This window comes from Apostichopus japonicus, chromosome 12, assembly GCF_037975245.1.
Source record: "Apostichopus japonicus isolate 1M-3 chromosome 12, ASM3797524v1, whole genome shotgun sequence".
NCBI lineage: Eukaryota > Metazoa > Echinodermata > Holothuroidea > Aspidochirotida > Stichopodidae > Apostichopus > Apostichopus japonicus.
Genome location: NC_092572.1, coordinates 30,194,265 through 30,212,219, shown reverse-complemented (window position 1 = coordinate 30,212,219; position 17,955 = coordinate 30,194,265). Strand labels below are relative to the sequence as shown.

General features: G+C 36.7%; 2 protein-coding genes across 5 annotated transcripts in view; one reads left to right on the top strand and one right to left on the bottom strand.

Annotated features, from left to right (window-relative positions):
- LOC139977648 (nephrin-like) overlaps nucleotides 1-15,355 on the bottom strand; it is an 81,345-nt gene extending 65,990 nt beyond the window's left edge. Inside the window, exons 1-2 of one of the 4 annotated variants that reach the window (XM_071987119.1) lie at nucleotides 15,155-15,355; nucleotides 3,367-3,454 (exon numbers count right to left, since the gene is read on the bottom strand). In XM_071987119.1, coding sequence (XP_071843220.1) covers nucleotides 3,367-3,445 — 79 coding nt within the window. In that variant the 5' untranslated portion in view covers nucleotides 3,446-3,454; nucleotides 15,155-15,355. Of the gene's footprint in view, nucleotides 1-3,366; nucleotides 3,455-15,015; nucleotides 15,035-15,154 lie in introns of those variants that run through there. The other 3 variants (XM_071987114.1, XM_071987115.1, XM_071987116.1) reach the window with 3 other exon arrangements.
- A 442-nt stretch (nucleotides 15,356-15,797) lies between these two features.
- Nucleotides 15,798-17,955, top strand: part of LOC139977649 (kin of IRRE-like protein 3) — a 45,119-nt gene continuing 42,961 nt past the window's right edge. The window contains exon 1 of the mRNA XM_071987120.1: nucleotides 15,798-16,173. Within this exon, the coding sequence (XP_071843221.1) occupies nucleotides 16,119-16,173 (55 nt within the window). The 5' untranslated portion in view covers nucleotides 15,798-16,118. The remainder of the gene's footprint in view (nucleotides 16,174-17,955) is intronic.

The window sequence follows — 17,955 nt, the reverse complement described above, 5'->3', positions numbered from 1 at the left end:
AGCTGTCACATGCGCTAGCATGATCGCAAAGGCTACTAAGTCTTCGCCATTGAAACAAAAAACAAATGGGCGTAAAAACAAATTAAAAGCAATGCATGGGTACATGCAACAGAATGTAGAGGAAAGGAAACAAAAAAGAGAACAAGGAAAAGGGGGAAAAAAAAAAAACAGAATGCAAAACTGAATTGTGGTTTTGATGATGTAACATGAGCAGTTTTCTTCATGAATTTGACGTAACTTATAGTGAGTACAGTACATGTTTACAAGGATTTCACGAATTGACCTCTGATGACCTCAAATGACCTCCACCAAAACAATGGGCTACATTAACTCAATGTGGTACTTCTACACAGATAAATAAGAGGTCGGAGCAAGCTTCCAGTATTGAGATATTGTGATTACAAGGTTTTCACAATTTGACCCCTGGTGACCTCAAATGACCTTTGCCCTCCACCAAAAGCAATAGGCTTCTTTTACACAATGTGGTACTCCTACACACCAAATATGAGGTCTGCCCATGATTCCCTTCTTGCGATATCGTGTTTATGATGTTTTCACATTTTGACCCCTGGTGACCCCAAATGACCTTTTACCTCCACCAAAAACAATAGACTTGTACTTAATGTGGTACTTCTACACACTAAATATGAAATCTGTTCATGCTTCCCATCTTGAGATATCGTGTTTACAAGGTTTTCACACTTTGACCAAAAACAATAGGCTCCCTGTAATTAATGTAGTTCTTCTACACATCCAATATGAAATTGGTCTGACCTTTCCTTTTTGAGATATCGAGTTTACAATGTTTTCACAATTTGACCCCTGGTGCCCCCAAATGACCTTTGATCTCCACCAAAAACAATAGGCTTCTTGTACTCAATGTGGTACTTCTACACATTCAATATGAAATTGGTCTGACCTTCCCTTCTTGAGATATTGTGTTTACAAGCTGGGCATCACAAACACACTCACACACACACGCACACACACATGCCAGGTTATGATTATCATCGAAACCAAAAACTAGTGTTCGACCGATTGTATGACAATCGGTTTTACCGATTACCGATTATTTCCTGTGACAATCGGCCGATTGCCGATTACCGATTATTTCAAAATTTTCGTGGAACTGGCCTAATGTATGATTAAGTGTTATGCATGATTACCAACTTCTAGGCCAATACAATCAAAGTTGTAAATGAACGACTTAACTTTTCACAGTAAAGATTAATGGAGCAAGTAAAGATCACTGTAATACATACATAGGGCGATGTACGATTATAACGAGGAGTCGCAATATTGCAATCCCGCCACAACACGGTACTGTACAGACTACAGAAGGGGGGAAATATTAGCCATTGGCTACGAAATGAAAAACAAAAAAGTTAGGGACAGGTTTTACAACTGCAATTTAAACATTATCAGTGTTGCAACTCCAACGTAAATAAAGTAAAAAGTATATCGGACGTAAATAAAATATTCGTTATTTCGTTAGCTGATATCGAGATATATAATCTGATATGAAAAATAATGTGTAGGCCTAAGAGTAAGTTGGCCTAAATTTCGATCCTAGCAGGATCGAAATGTAACGCCACATTACTTATAACATATTCTTACACAGGCTCTTTAGTGGATAAGCAGTTTGCTAACAGTTATATTTTATTATGAAAAATAAAACAATCCCGAACGTTTGCTTCAAGTTTTAAGTGATTACCATCTACGCGGTAAAACTTGAGATTGAACGAACGTTGTTTCAAACGATCATACACAGTAAGTCAATGGCGCTTCTCCATTGACTTAACTACATGTGGGAGAAATCACACACTAAAGTCCCATTGACTTTGTCGCGGCGTGTCACTGGAAATCAGACTTGCTTTTAGTCGGTTGCGGTAAGGAGTTTAGTTACTGTTAGCACGTATGGTACATAGGAAAAAAAGTTTATAGGGTTTTTCGTAAAAATATGCATAAGAATGTTTGCCTAATCACAAAATACTGTTATGCAGTAGAACTTCTGAGGAATGTCGCCAAACGTGTTTATGGATTTTGAGGTGTATTTGGAGCCTTGATTTCATCATTTTATGCCATTTGTAAAATCTTGGGCGCATTTTCTCAACCGTTCTTCAGCCAGACTAGCCTAATGTACGTAGTTCTCACAATGAACAAAGCCTAATGTTATTGTTTTCACTTTCCAGTTTTCACCTACGGTGAAACGGCCAAAGTGGTTCAAAAGTATACTGATTTGGTGATTATATTTAGTATAGACAATTTTTCTTTCTTATCAATCGTTTAACATGATGACAGACAGGTGTTTTTGTTAGATGCAACAAGCGAAGTAAAAAAAAACGTCGTTCCCCTAAGCTTATCGCGGCTATACTGTGTGTTGTTACGCGGGTATACTGCATGATGTTAACTGCCAAAACTGGATAGGGTATCGAACAGCATTTGTACAAACTCGCGCGAGGGACTTACGATACCGTTACACGGTAGATTAGTGCACCTTTCCCGGCTATGAATAGCACTGAATCGAATGATCAAAATTTTTTCTCCCGTTGTGGTTGTGGTGTATCAAAAGCGCGGAAAATACAATCCTTTATGTCGAACGTAATAATCGGTTCCAACTAATCGGTAGCGCAATGGATTTTGCCGATGCCGATTATTTACCGATTGTCTGATAATCGGCCCAATGCCGATTGTCTAACCGATTATTGGTCGAACACTACCAAAAACCTGACCAATTTGTTTCTCTTGTACTTTTCGGGTATATATTTTACATCAGCCAATTTGAATGTTGAACATACTTCAAGTATCCTACATGCAGCAAGCAAATCCACTCTAATATATCTTCTTTGGTTTTACTAAAATTCCTTTACATTGCACAGTTTGGATACGTTTTCATATGAATCCTTGTTTCTTGTGGCATGCATCTTAGGCAGCTGACTACAGTGTAACAGTATTACCATATCAGATGCAGTTTTTTCAAGTACCTTTCAAGCCACATTACTTTCTCAACAAAAGGGGATAAGTACTATCAACCAGTGTCAATGCCAATTTTGATATTCTTTTGGTATTTTGAGAGGCAAACTACCCTTGAAGTAAGGAAATACTGAAGTAAGAAAAAGATAAAAACTTACCGTTTAAGGACATGCAACTGTAGCTACTTTCAATAAATGTTAAGGATCAGATATATGACAGCTGAGAAAGATTTTCAGCGACAAATGTTCACTTTATACAGTAGCTATGGGTAAAAAATAGGGATCATTTTTATCTCTTCTTGAAATTTGACAAAAACTTGCTTGTACATGATCTGATGCATGGCATGTTAGTTTACTTTCAGTGTGTATTCTGATTTCAGAGTAATTAACTCACCTTCAGCACGAAAGAATTGTAAGACGAGAAAGAACCATAAACATCTAAACAGAATGTTTGCATATTTGAATATTTCCATGGTAACCACCTGCAATGAAAGAAAAACTTCATAAAATGTTTGTAACATTTCAAATGAATGGGTATATATAAGTGCAAAAAGATTCAAAGTACCCAGACAAATTACTTTACCAGCCGAACTCCGATCTGAAAGCAACATCTCTACAACAGAGACATTCTCAAACAAGATCAGTAATCATTTTTTCTTTGGTGTCATATACCAATCTGCTACTGTAAACGATATTATATTTGTGACGAATTGCAAGTTTATTACACCTTTACACACTGACGCCAGTGTCAAAGATGATGGCTGGTGTTTAAGACAATTCATTCACATGGTATAGTACATGCAGACTTTTACACACTTCTTATTAAAGCCTAGTCTCAAGGACTGCATCAATATTTTGTACAACCATTTTCATGGTTTAAAACTGTATACATCCCTGCACCAATACCACTGCATGACTTTAAGATCATTGTTGGTCTATGTGATGGAGGCAAATGTCATGAACAACTTCCCCAAACAGCTCACACAAATATTGAGCTGACAGAGGTCATTGTGAAGATTTAATCCCCCAAATAGCTAAGAATAATCTTTTTCCACTTGGGACCTGTATCCTAGTTTAAAAGTCATGTCTGGGAGCTGGTAATTTAAAAACCTGTGATGTGATGGTGCTATTAGGATCTGACAACCGTGTTGTTTCTCTTTATATTTCATTTCATATGTTTATTGTGGAATGTTAAAAGTTTAGTCCCTGAAATTAATGTAAATCATTTAGGCCTGTAAAGTGTATCCATTGCCTCAAGCCCAATATTAACGTAAAATGTTTTCTAAACTGACTTAGTATACTGTAGGTCCATTCTACTGTACTGAAGTGATGTTATGCTTTCAACATGACCTCATTACAATCATCATGACCAATGTACCTGAGCCACCAAATATTGCTTATGTGCTGCTACAATAAGTTTGTGGCTAAATACCTGTGACAGCTTCCTGGTTACACCATGGACTACTCATGGAGGATTATCACCCAACAAGAGTGAGTCATGCTGTAACATTTAGCAAACTTTCAGTGGTAGACATTATAGTGATATACTGTATGTATTCAAACAGGAAAAGCATAAAATACATGGAAGGTAACTATTGATCAACTTATATTTCATATACTATCACTCAAATTGGAAAGTTAAGGAAGAGTAAAACATGAACAGATCAATGATATTATGACTGTGAATGGCTAGTTGAAGTATTTTACACTAACAGCCACCTCCAACTGCCACAGCATTACTACTTGTATTATCTTATTGCAGACATGATGTGCAAAACATTGAAACCTTTTTGGCCAAGTTTTTATAACAATATCATCTTTTCATTGAATTTGCCCAATTCTCCCAACTTTTTCCCCCCGAATGTTCCATTTTTGGGGATGTCCCCATTTTTGAAAGACATGTTGGTAGATATGCATGTGTGGCCTAGCTTTTGAACCTGACTTGTGTTGTATTGGATCTTTCAAACAGATAACTCAGGCTGTAAATGGCAAGCCAATTGCTCAACAAATCGAAAAACATGGATTATCGGTCGAAAAACCATGTTTATCGACTGATAAACCATGTTTTTCGATCGAAAAACCATGTTTTTCGACCGAAAAACATGGATTTTCGGTTCAGGTTTATCGGCGAGAATCCATGTTTATCGCTTGAGAAACACGGATTATCACTGATAAACATGGTTTTTCGGAGATAAACATGGTTTATCGGCGATAAACTTGGTTTATCGGCGACAAACCATGTTTCTCGATAGATAAACATGGTTTATCTGTGACAATCCATGATTACCTGCGATAATCCATGTTTTTCAAGCGATAAACATGATTTTTTGAGCGATAACAAGGTTTTTTCGCCAATAAACCATGTTTATCTATTGAGAAACATGGTTTATCGCCGATAAACCATGTTTATCTATCGAGAAACATGGTTTATCGCCGATAACCATGCTTATCGCCGATAAACCATGTTTATCGCGTAAAAATATAGCTACGGTCCCGCACAGTCCGCATATGGACAAGTGCGGAATAATAATCGGCAACGCACAGGCTTAGTAATAGTACACCGTCATCGATCTGACACAGTCGTAAATCAACCAATATAGTCCAATGGCTAAGCAAAGTCAAACCTGTTTTGGCATTAAATTTTCTAGATTGTTTGTTAAGTGCACAGATGCATCGCGCGTATAGTGCGCTATATAAGATTTTATTTAAATTACAGTACAAAAATTCTGCAGTAAGCTGGAAAGTCTGTGTATGAAATTGTCAACTTAGGGTTGGGAATTTGATACTCTCTCCTCTCTATTCGGCAAAGGCGCCAACGCAGAATTTATCAGGAGATACAACCCGGTGCACACCATGAACAGTTTCACATCGGTAACAGGGGCCATATTTCGTTGTTCTTAATTATGGAAAGGACCGGGCCCATACGAAGTTTGCGTAGGGCTCGCCCACATGCGGCTTCAGAACTAAAGATTTATACTATATATACTAACATAACATGTAGAGTTTTGGAATTAGTTCCGGTAAATTTTCATCAGTCGCCAAATATAAAAACATGATTTATCGCCGATAAACTATGCTTATCGGTCGATAAACATGGTTTATCGCCGATAAACATGGATTTTCGACGAAAAACATGATTTAACAGTTGATAAACCATGTTTATCAGCGATAAACCATGTTCATCGGCGATAAACCATGTTTATCGGCGATAAACCATGTTTTTCGACAGATATTGGTTTATTGCCGAAAAACATGGTTTATCAGTCTATAAACCATGTTTGTCGGCGATAAACCATGTTTGTCGGCGATAAACCATGTTTGTCGGCGATAAACCATGTTTGTCGGGGATAAACCAAGTTTATCTGTCGAAAAACATGGTTTATCGCCGATAAACATGGTTTATCGCCAATAAACATGGATTTTCGAAATAAAACCATGGATTTTCGAAAGAAAAACATGGAATATCTAATGAAAATCCCTGTTTATGGTTCGATAAACCATGTTTCTCAGAAAAACCATATTTATCTGCCGATAATCATAGTTTTTCGGTGAAAAACCATGTTTCTCGATTTATTGAGCATTTGGCTTGCCATAGCTGTATAGCTCATCTCTCATTGCTCATCACAAGTACACATACAGTACAGTACTTATGTACCAGGACTGGATAAATAATCAGTCAAAATACCTGATCAGTCTATGTACAGTTTTGACAATTCCTATGGGGTGTGGACTTCAAACAAGTAGTATATCTGTCATATGTTTAGGCAAAGAAAATTGTTTAAAGTCACCAGAGACAGCCTAGTAATTTGGCATTTGTGCCCCTGAGAATATGCAGTTAAAATCCAATTCAATTTCTAACAAATAATTACTCATTTGCTTACCTGTTGTTGAAGGATTCAAGTTTAACACTGGAGCTGATCTTTTCTTTGAAGATGTCCACAATTCATAAAAATTGTAATGCTGCCTATTTACAAGTATTACTATGTCCTTGATTTGAAAATAACAGTCTTTAAAGACCACTTGTGACTGACAAATGTACTGAAAATGTTACTTTAATATTGTTAGCTTAAACCATGTTCCTTGCTCTGGGTTTGACAGTCTAGTATTATATAGTTTACCATTAGATAGTTTACTACTGCAGTGGACAATAACCCCAAGTTACATAAAGTTACAAATATATTAAAAACTTTAAAACACATCCTCAAAGGTCACCACCTGCCACTTATATAGTATAATCCACAATTCTGACATTTTGACTTCTGTTCCAAAAGCTTCTTCTTCGAAAAATGTGAAACTTGCAAGTAATCTGATTATTTAGCAAATCTGCCCAAAACATTTTGAAAACTGAAATGCCAAGGGGTAGAGATTTTGACAACAATAGAACTCTTACTAGGAAAGCAAGCTAACGAAAACAGCTTGAGGCAAGACATGCACCTTATAAGTACTTCAACTGCGTCTGAAGAATACAGCTTGAAATTGAGAATATTTGAGAGGTTTCTAACAAAAGCAAGCTGTATTTACCAAAGAACTATGCATTAGTATCGAAACGTTTACATGACCAAAACACATTGGAGCATAGATTAGCAACTGAAGGTTTCAACTTTTAGATAACCTGTTAATATGTGGTGTGAACAAATGTGAGGAAATCTTGAGCAGTATAAACAAGAAATTACAGCAACAGATGTTAAAATCCTTACCAGGAAGTGAAGAAATTGATCTCAGCTATCACAGGCATGATTGTCCACCAAGCACATGTCTACATCTTGCAGTCTTTGAACTAAACACTACATAATCACAACCATCAGTTCAAGATTGATAGATTCTGAACCTTTTGGTGGTCTGAGAAGTTTCCAAAACCCTTTCAATGTAGTCCACAGAGGCATACTTTAAGCAATAAGTCTCCTAACTCTTGTTCATGATAATGAGTTTCAGGCAATGTCATTATGATGAAGTACTATTGTAAAGATATTGATGTATATGTATGCATAATTTCTCACAAGATACAGGGCCTTTAATATTATATATCCATTATATCTTATATATCCATGCAGAATTTGCTGTTTTTTTTCCATGTACTTTAATATAGCCAATGGTGTCAAAGGGGTAGGTGCAGAAAACAACTCAAAGTGTGGTGGCCAAGCATTGGGTTTAATCTAACAGTGGCCCATGATTAATTTTGAGCCCATTCCTGCTTGACATCGTTATTTCATGGAATAATGATAATTTATGTATGTGCGTAAGTATGTATGTATATGCGTGTGTGTAAATGTGTATGTTTGTGTGTATGTATCTGTGCATCTGTGGGTTTGTTATTCTGACTGAGGACTTGAACAAAAGAATTCCAGGTCCTCTGGTGTGATTTCTTAAGAATCACGTCTTCGCAAGAATTGTATTGTTTGGGGTATTTTATTGTTTTGGAACAGGTGGAAACAAGGAAAACATTTTTGGGACTGAACCTAGATACTGAATGGAACATACATATAATAGTTCTGACCCGCCTATTGTTTATACAGTGTATCATCAGTGGCGGAGCTAGGGGTATTGGTCAGGGGGGGTGAGAATGGTCTGTAGGGGCGCTTTTGACACTAAGCGGAGCGCCACCACAGGTTGGCGCGGAGCGTACAGAAATTTTTTGAGTAAAGATACTTCCTAGATCGCCGGAAATGACCCTTTACAGGCCTTGCTAATTTGCATTAACGAAGAATAAATAGTTGTGATCGCCATTTGTGACAACTCGGAGTTTATATGGGTGTTGAAAGTACATGCGCTTCATCACAATCCCTGTGGTATCTTTGTTGTATTACTATTTCAGCCACTGCGCATGGGGTATCGTCTAAAAATAGATCAAAAACCCCGTACAGTTCTTGGAAATAGTTTTGTACAACGGAAGTGCTGATAAATTTAAGACCGCCGTTAGAGCATTTTGTCAGATAATTACACCAACCAAATGTGACAAATGTCAATAGGTAGATGAGAGCGCAATGAAAAAAGTCAACAATCGCGAATAAGTAAAAAGTGGTAAAAAGCTGAAAAGGGCGCCAGCAGTCCATTTGAGTCCATCAGGGGGGTATCTGCCCCCCCTGACTGTATGGACGCTCCGTCACTGTGTATCATAGTTTGGAGCTCACCTGAACGGATCACAATACAACTTTTGGTAGCAGCTTTGTGGATCAGTATAGTTATATCGGTCTCGCCTCACATGAACTTATTTCATTAAGCAAAGATATTGATAAGGGGAATAACGCCAACACATATAATTTATTTCTGGAGCTGTTCATGAATCTGAACCTTAAAGACAACGTTGGATCCTTTCAGCCACTGAAATAGGATTAATCTCTGCAGGACCACCGAATATTACAGAATTTAGTCCTAACTTAACCATCAAGTAATAATTAAACATACCGGTACTGTGCGATGCCAGTTTAATAAAGTACATATGCTATATGATTTGCTTGAATGTACATGTATTATTTATGGGTTCATGTATTATTTATGGGTTTGCACATTTCACATTTGCAAATATTCCGATCCAGCTGTTCAGTTGTTTGTTTTTATTTGGCATGTGTCCTGCTCTCTGTATGGGTCCCCATACCACAACAGAGATAACTGATAAAGCTCAAAAGTCACTCTTAATGCTAGTCCAGTTTTGACTACTTATGTCGTATTCGATTGACATAACCCTTCTGCACTCATATGAAGCATACTGGACAAACCGTTCGTTAGTGCAATTTGAAGCTTTTTACATTTAGCCCAGTCCCCTCATTAATATGCATAATAAAAGCACCAAAAACAAGAGGAATCATCTATTGACTATGACAAACATATGTACCAAGTTCAACATTAATCCTGTATTCCTTATTGAGATATCCTGTTTACAACATAATCTAGCAGATTTGAAGTTAGCTACTCCCCTTCATGAATATTAATAATTCTAACAACTAAATCACCCGAAGCATGTTTGGCATGTACAGTATATTGATATCAAGTATGAAGAAATTGGAAACTTAGTTATTATGAATTTTATGAATTCACAGTAGGCCCTGCCCACTCATTAATATGCATGAAAGCCCCACCACAAACAATAGGCGTCATCTACTGATCCACTACTCTCATCTTCTCATCTGTCACAGAGACTGATGACATTCCTTAGTGTACAGATTACAGAATACAATATATACTTAGTATTACTGTACTTAGGATTACATAGGCTTAGCTATTCTTAGGATTACTTTATACATAGTGACTTCTATCTACCCAGTATCATAGGTATAGTAAAACTTTGTGCAGGATCCCGGTAGTCAAGTGAATCCCGGTATCCCGATATTGACTAATCTCGATCACAGTGCAATGTGTAACTACTACCGGTATTGGGAAAACAACCAGTAATTACATTCGTTTCGGTATCATTCCCGGGAATCCCGCACATGGTTAATTTCTACGTGTTACTATTTGAAATAAAGAAAAGAAAAAAAACATGTTTATTTCTGGTTTCTGTGTCCTTAGTTTGAATAACATATGATCAATTTACGTACTGGCCTAGACCTATATATATACAAATCAATTTTTTACGTAGTAATTTGGACCTAGGCTACACCAAATATCGAACATTTTGGGCTCAGCATGTTACAGGACCACAAAGTTATTCTGAAGTTTACGTTATTTATTCTTCCTCCAAACGATGATTGTGAAGGTTCCCATGTACAAAATCTTACCCTGATGCATTTTACCTCATATTTTTATAATAATTTTAACGATTTAATCAATTTTGAGCCAAAACAGCAGGAAGTACAGTATATCCAGTTTAAATCCATCTTCGCACGGGACTGCATATTATTTACAGTGCAGCAGCAGTACGGTACTTGAGATTTGATGCTGTAATGAAATGGATTCGTTTGTTAATGTGGGGGGTTCCAGGATGTCATTTATAGTTATCTTTCGCTACTTTTTTAATTTTTAAGAACTTTTGTACGAAAGACTGATATTGTACGTATTGGAAGTATATTTTCTGGAGTAAACAACAGCCTATTAATGATATAAATAAATCTGTACTACTCTTATGTATGCAGTTTGTAATCCCGTATTTACGTAGCCCATATGTTACATTCTTATTGTCTGAAATTCCAAACACCTGGTAACTTGTTGATAGTTAAAAACTTTTCATTGTGAGCTTTTGAACTTGAAGGGGTTGCCCTATTCCAATATCATGGAATAGTGGGGAGCTCCCAATTTCTGTTTGTGTACGGATTACGTGTTAATCTAATATCGTACGTGTCGAGTATGAATGAAGGATGGTGTAAGTTGCTTTTTTCCAAGGTTTGTGCTTTTCTTTTTTGGAAGTGTATGTTAAAAAGCAAAGGCCCTAATATAGCATGTTAATTTTTATTTTTTTATAACCATGCGTGTAAGAGTATGTACATAGCCTAGGTTATAAGCATATTGCATACATGACATTGACAGTCTCGAAACTAAGTGCTTTGATGAAAGTTGAGGAAAATACCGGTTGTAGTCACGGTACCGAGATTCATGTTGCAACACTACCGGTTGTGTGAAATCCGACTACTGCACAACGCTATATAGTAATTTTAACATGAGGCTAACCTGGATAAGGCCTTGGCATCTACCAAGAATGCATACAGTAGGTAATACTAATATGATTCACATCAAGGTACCCTAAATCACCTTCCTTTAAGGATGCCCCTACCATATTACCAACAGTTTCAAGTGATACAGCACCAGTGTCTCATTCCTGAATGTGTACAGTTGCACATGGCTAATATCATTCTCCGATAGGATAGATCAGGTATCTACAATCAATACATATGAAAATTGTTGTCCTTTAAATAAACTCATAATTCAACAGTACTCTCTAGTTACCATGACACCATATACATGAGCGATAATACAAAATAACCTGTAGCATAATATTATTGTGATATTATCATTATTGCTCTCTGAAACAAGAACAATCAAGGTATAATGGATACTGATATCAAATTATCAGTGTATAGACCATGATCAACATAATATACCAAGTATGACATCAATCAAATATATCTTTCTTGAGATATCATGTTTACAAGCATCACACACACATACACCAACTTGACTGCATAGGTTCCGTTCATTGCAAAAGCATCAGAACCACAAATGCTCTACATAATTAGTTCCTATGAATTCTTGTAATTTTGACCATTTTCTCCAACATCACATCAAACTAATTGGTGAAGTGATCACTCAACATGTTATAGCATATATGTACAGTATTTGTAGGTAGAACTGTTAATCTTTGAAGTGAATTGCAACTACACTGAGAGTTTATCAAGCAAATGGTTAAAATGCTTGACAACATTTCATAACTATATGAGAATATTTGAAATTTGTATGTGCTGTTTTGAATGATTCAATCATATAACAGTTAAAGACTATAACTTTCACAACAACTGGAACAATTGACTTCATATATATTGACAAATAAGATACTAATTTCAATTCCACTTTGTAAATGACTGACAAAGATTTCACCAAAATGGCACCAGAGTAATCACACTTTTCATTCCTGTACTCTTGGGAAATCAAGTATTACCTTGACTCTGAAAAGCACAATAAAAAGAGGATCAAGTGTACCCTATCCTGTGAGACTGATAATTAAGTGACAGTTAAGGGCACAAAAGAGGATCAAGTGTACCCTATCCTGTGAGACTGATAACTAAGTGACAGTTACAGTAAGGGCACAAAAGGTTGTTGGAAGCCATAAGTGAACAAATATCAATTCCAATTATTGGAAGTTACACAACAAAGAAATCCATTTATTTACAAGAAACCATCCTACTGTATTAGTGATAAAATGAAACCAGAATGAAAAATGCATTGAGGTTTCGATGACTCCATTGCATTAGGCTTGTTAGTAACCAGAACTAGCTGTACAATAGAAATGGCCCGAACCACCATTTTAATAATTACATTATGGCATGATAAACACAACTAGGTCAGTCTACTGTGCTTGGCAATACTTCACCTCCATTAGAAACTATAGGGATATTACACTCAATGTTATGAATCCACACACCAAGTATGAGAAGTATCCACGATTTCAATCGTTAGATATCATGAAGAATGATTTTCAGAGTTTGACCACTGGTGACCTCAAGTGAGATTTGACCTCACAAACAACAGAATTCTTGTAATCAATATGGCAAATCCATATACCATGTATGAAAGGTATTCATAATTTCTACCATGAGAAATTATGTTTTCAAGGTTTTCCAGCCTCAACAAATATTTTTAAAGTACTCGCTATTTGGCGGCTGTGACTAAAAATACACTCACCAAAATTAACTCGCCACTCCACTAGGCAGATACATGGTGCTAAGTAATTGCACATTGGAAAATTATGTTTCTGTGCAGTATGACATCTAAACTTTTTCCACTAAGAGTAAGTGTTGAACAAAGTAAAACATGTCGCAGAATCACAATAGGCAGCTAGGCCTACTGTAACAACCTCCACCAATTCCCACAGTGTTGATGTGCTGACAAAGGGAGTTCTTCACACTAAGTATGAAGTTTGAAGTACTATGGACACCTAGCCAATTTGCCCCAAATTCAGTACATTTGTTGTGTTGGTAATCTCATTCAAAATCTGTTGACATTTTCAAAAAACTCTTCTCAATTAAGAAGAAAAGACTTATAAAATCGTCATTCTTTGATGGATTTTAGAAGGAATTGCAGCTATTTTCATGATTTCTAATGCCTATTGGAGTGATGAGGACAATGTTGTTCATAGGTGTCCGTAGACCTGAAGTAACTGAGTTATTATGCAACAGTTTTCAGACTCTGAAGTCTGTTGACCTCAAGTGACCTTTGACCTTGAAGAAACAATTGAGTTCTTTAATCACTAAGGTGGATCTGCATACAGAGCTTTACTTCAGACTGGAATTCGTCCACATATTTACAAAGTTTTGAGACTTTGACATATGTCCTCAGATGACCTTGACCCCCACCAATTTCAAGAGGGTTCTTATGCTCACTAAAGTAGGGTTTATATACCGAGTGTGAAGTTCAACTGAGATTTTTTTACTCATTTGTGTTTACAAGGATTTCAGACTTAAACCTCTATTGACCTTAATGACCTTTGACCACTACAAGTTTACTATAATGGATGACACACACACATGTACTCACCATCAGCATTGCATAGGTTTCTTTGCCTGTACGTGGCATGGAATCAAAGGTCTATTTACTTCCTTAAGGTAAACTCATTTTCAATATTATAAAACTTTTAAACAATAAAAGACATAGACGTTGGAGTAGTATTTCCAGTGAAATGAAAGCATGATTCTGTTAACATCAGCAGAATCCAAATTTGGCATAATGCAGTCACATCTAAGGAATATCTGAACCAATTATTATTTGAAATTGAAAATATTCACAATGGCTTAGCCAACAACCAGAACACTGAAAAAACTTGACACAATTTTCCGACAGAGATTAATATGAATTAACTCAACATCTATTACTGAATATAAAACAACTTTTGATGCATCCAAAAAAGAATTATATAGCTATTTTGACAAAAATATTTACTTGAGTAATCTTACCACTGTCCCTGTTTCCTAGATCAATTATCATATTAAAGTTAGTATTGCAAACTTGCTTGAACCTTTAGAACACCTTTCTCTGTAACAATTTTTTTTTCAATAGTATCAACAGAAATTGGTAACCGTTCTGAAATGGAACAACTGACCGATTACATGGCTGCCGTAGCTAAGCACAAACTTACGACCAAAGATTTACTGCAGTAAAATTACATTAAACTACAGTCCTATACAATAACTCGGTCACTGGTGCGTATGAGTTACATGCACCGCTAGCACTGGTAATTAAACCTAGGCCTGAAAGTTATGATCTGGTGTAACGTTTACAAATTACAGTACCGTATTATTAAGAAGCCTAGCCAAGTACGCCCGTCCAATAACTGTAATTATACTTTAGACAAGGTTCGTTACTGACATTAGGGCCTTTATAAATGAATTACGATTGCACTGACCAACCTACGCTCCGTCCAGACAGGCCATTGGTGTGATCAGTAGAATATTTCCCCCCTCTTTCAAGTCACTGTAGTGTTACTAACTTTGGCAATCTTAAGTTGGAGGGTGGTTACGACGATACCCTAAGAAAATACTTACTGAAAAAATACCTACTGATAACAAGTTGTCTTCGCGTCCGCTTTCCCTTGAGAAGTGGTCAATTTGACTTCGCGATCGATTGAGAAATAAGTGGTACACCTTTGATGGATATACAGGGAAAATACCAGGTAGTTCAACCTATATTTTCACCGTCATAGTTTACGGTCCCCGACAGAGAAGGGTTGCTTCGTCTCGCGTTCGAAGAGCTAAGGAGAAAGATTTCAATAACTTGCTGATGGAAGACCTCTGTATGGGCGGGGCTGGATGAAGTATGCTGGTGGAAATTGGAGGCGCGGTTTGTTCGGAATGGGCGCGGTCACAGCTAAATTATATTTTCGTTTTCTCTTCACATCATATCATTACAACCAGTCAGCTGCAGATTTCAGCTTGCTAACAGGAATTCACAATAGTGAACTGAATTCCAATGAGCAGTATCTTTTTTACCACATGGATAACACCATTGAGTCATTTTCTGGATGCGGCATTATATGCAAATATATATACCGTCCGCCCTTAGTTGTAGATTGCTGTGTGCTTGTGATTGATACCGCGCTGCGCGCGCACAGCACAACGTCACTTACATGTGCTTCACAGTTTCCTCATTTGTACTTGTCGATTTTCGCTAGCTATTCTCATACGTTGACAAGTGGTACTGTCAGATGTACGACTAATTTTATTACTTGTAAAATTTTTGACTGAGAATTCCAGGAAGCCGTAATTCTTTTCTCAAATTTCATTATTTCATTACTTGCTTCATGTGTTGAGGAAACGGAGACAATTGTTCTTTTACTTTTGTGTAAAGTTATATTTCACGGGCTTAATTTGACAGTTTCATTGATTCTGTCTAATGCAGCAGATTTCAGCCTTTGGTTCGATTCGCCTGCAGTTAGTAACAGCACAGGCAGTAGAACGCCACCATTTGCATTAAGTTTTGCAGATCGTCATCGAAGGGTTGTTGAACAATATGCACCGATATTGCGTGGCAATTGCCACGATTTTCATCTTATTACCACAGAAAGGTAGGCGGAACTTTCATAAAGCAATACTATAATTGAAACATGAAATCTTTTCAACAAATCGGTTACCATTTGCATCAACTGGCAACCGACAATGATATTCAACCGGGTTTACGTTAATGGTCGGATAAAGCTAGGCTAGGATTGTGTGCATGTTAATTGTTATTGCTAGATGTACGTTACCTCTGATTTTAAAGTTACTGGAGAGCCTAACATGAACCCTGATCTATAGATTTTGTGTGCTTCTTACTGTGCTAGTTACTCTACTTCGTAGTAACAGTTAGTAGTACTAGTATAGTAAAGGCTTCATAATTGACTAACCTTCAATTATTACTAGCAACGATGCAGCAGGCAAGCTAAACTTTTTGCAGTGAAGCAGTGTTACATATTTTACCAGTTTGAATCCCTTTCTGGTATGTCACTATGTGCTGATCAAATTTTTTTCATTTTTAAAGGTTTTAACCCCTCCCCCCCCCCCCCAGTTTTGCACATATTTTGGCCATTTGGAACTCTTACTCCCTAAAAATAACCCAAATTACCTCAACATGATACCAATACTTTCTGGGACCTGACCTGTCGGAGCTTAGAGGCTTAGACAAGTCAGAGCATAGTAAACAGCATCCAGATTCAATGGATGTACACTTCAACAAAACTTACAGTCAGCTTTTTGACGAGCGTGTCCATTTCGGGGTATGAAAGAGCTTGATACGGCAGACATTTTGTTGTCAAAATCTGCTCAATTGTACGTGGCATAGGCACAGAACAATAAATATTTTTAGATAATTGCATTTCTGAGGAACTACACATGAAAAATGCATGCCTTTTACTAGTATTAGTAAAACTCTTTACTTTGACCTTTTCAAACATAGGGGTACTCAAGACTATAAGCAATGTTAATCTTTATGTTTGCTTAGGCAAGTGTTAGTATTAGTTATTCCTGTATGGCCCTTTGTTTTGTAATGTGTCAAAACAAACAGATATTGTGAGAAATCATTTCAAGTAAGGTCAGGCTAAAGCCTAGTTTATAGTTAAGTTTAAACTAAGCTGTAGCCTGGCCTAGCTTTAAATGACTTCTAAACAGCTTAGACTGAAATAGATTCATCAAGACTAAGACTAACAGGTAGGCCTAAAGTTAGGTCTTTTTTCTGGCAGGTGCAACTTGAGGCATAGCACTAAGGGTCATCATGACTTCATGTGCCTTATAAGTAGGTCTATGTAGGCCTCTTGTCAAAGCCGGTAAGGCCTTTGAACAGTATAAGCCTTAACTAAGGATAGTGATAATGGAAAAGAGCAATATACTCCTCCTAGTAGTTACACATTGCTATCTTTATTGTTTAATATTATGTATTCCAGTTTGCCCTTTTTGTCAAGCTGTTTTTTACCATCAATGTTCTGTGCATTGGTTTAATGGATATATCATGTTTTAATCATTAAAAAACGCAAAGTTAATAAGCCTCATCTTGATGAGATTGTTCTGTTTGAAAATATCACTAATACTTGGGGTTTACATATTATTCTTGCTGTCAATACTTTCTGAATATTCATAACTTCACAGATTTGCCTTGTACTGTAAAGTACTTATTAGTGTAAGCTAGTGGGACAATGTACATTTATTTGGTAAAGTTCACCACCTTTACCTTCATTTAAATATATATCATTAGGTAGAACTTCATTCACTAATTAGTTGTATAGTACACTCACTTTGTGTATTATAAAAGGAATGTGAGATCAAATCGTAGCAGGGTATGCATGTAAGACATCTAATAAGTTAACATAACACATTTG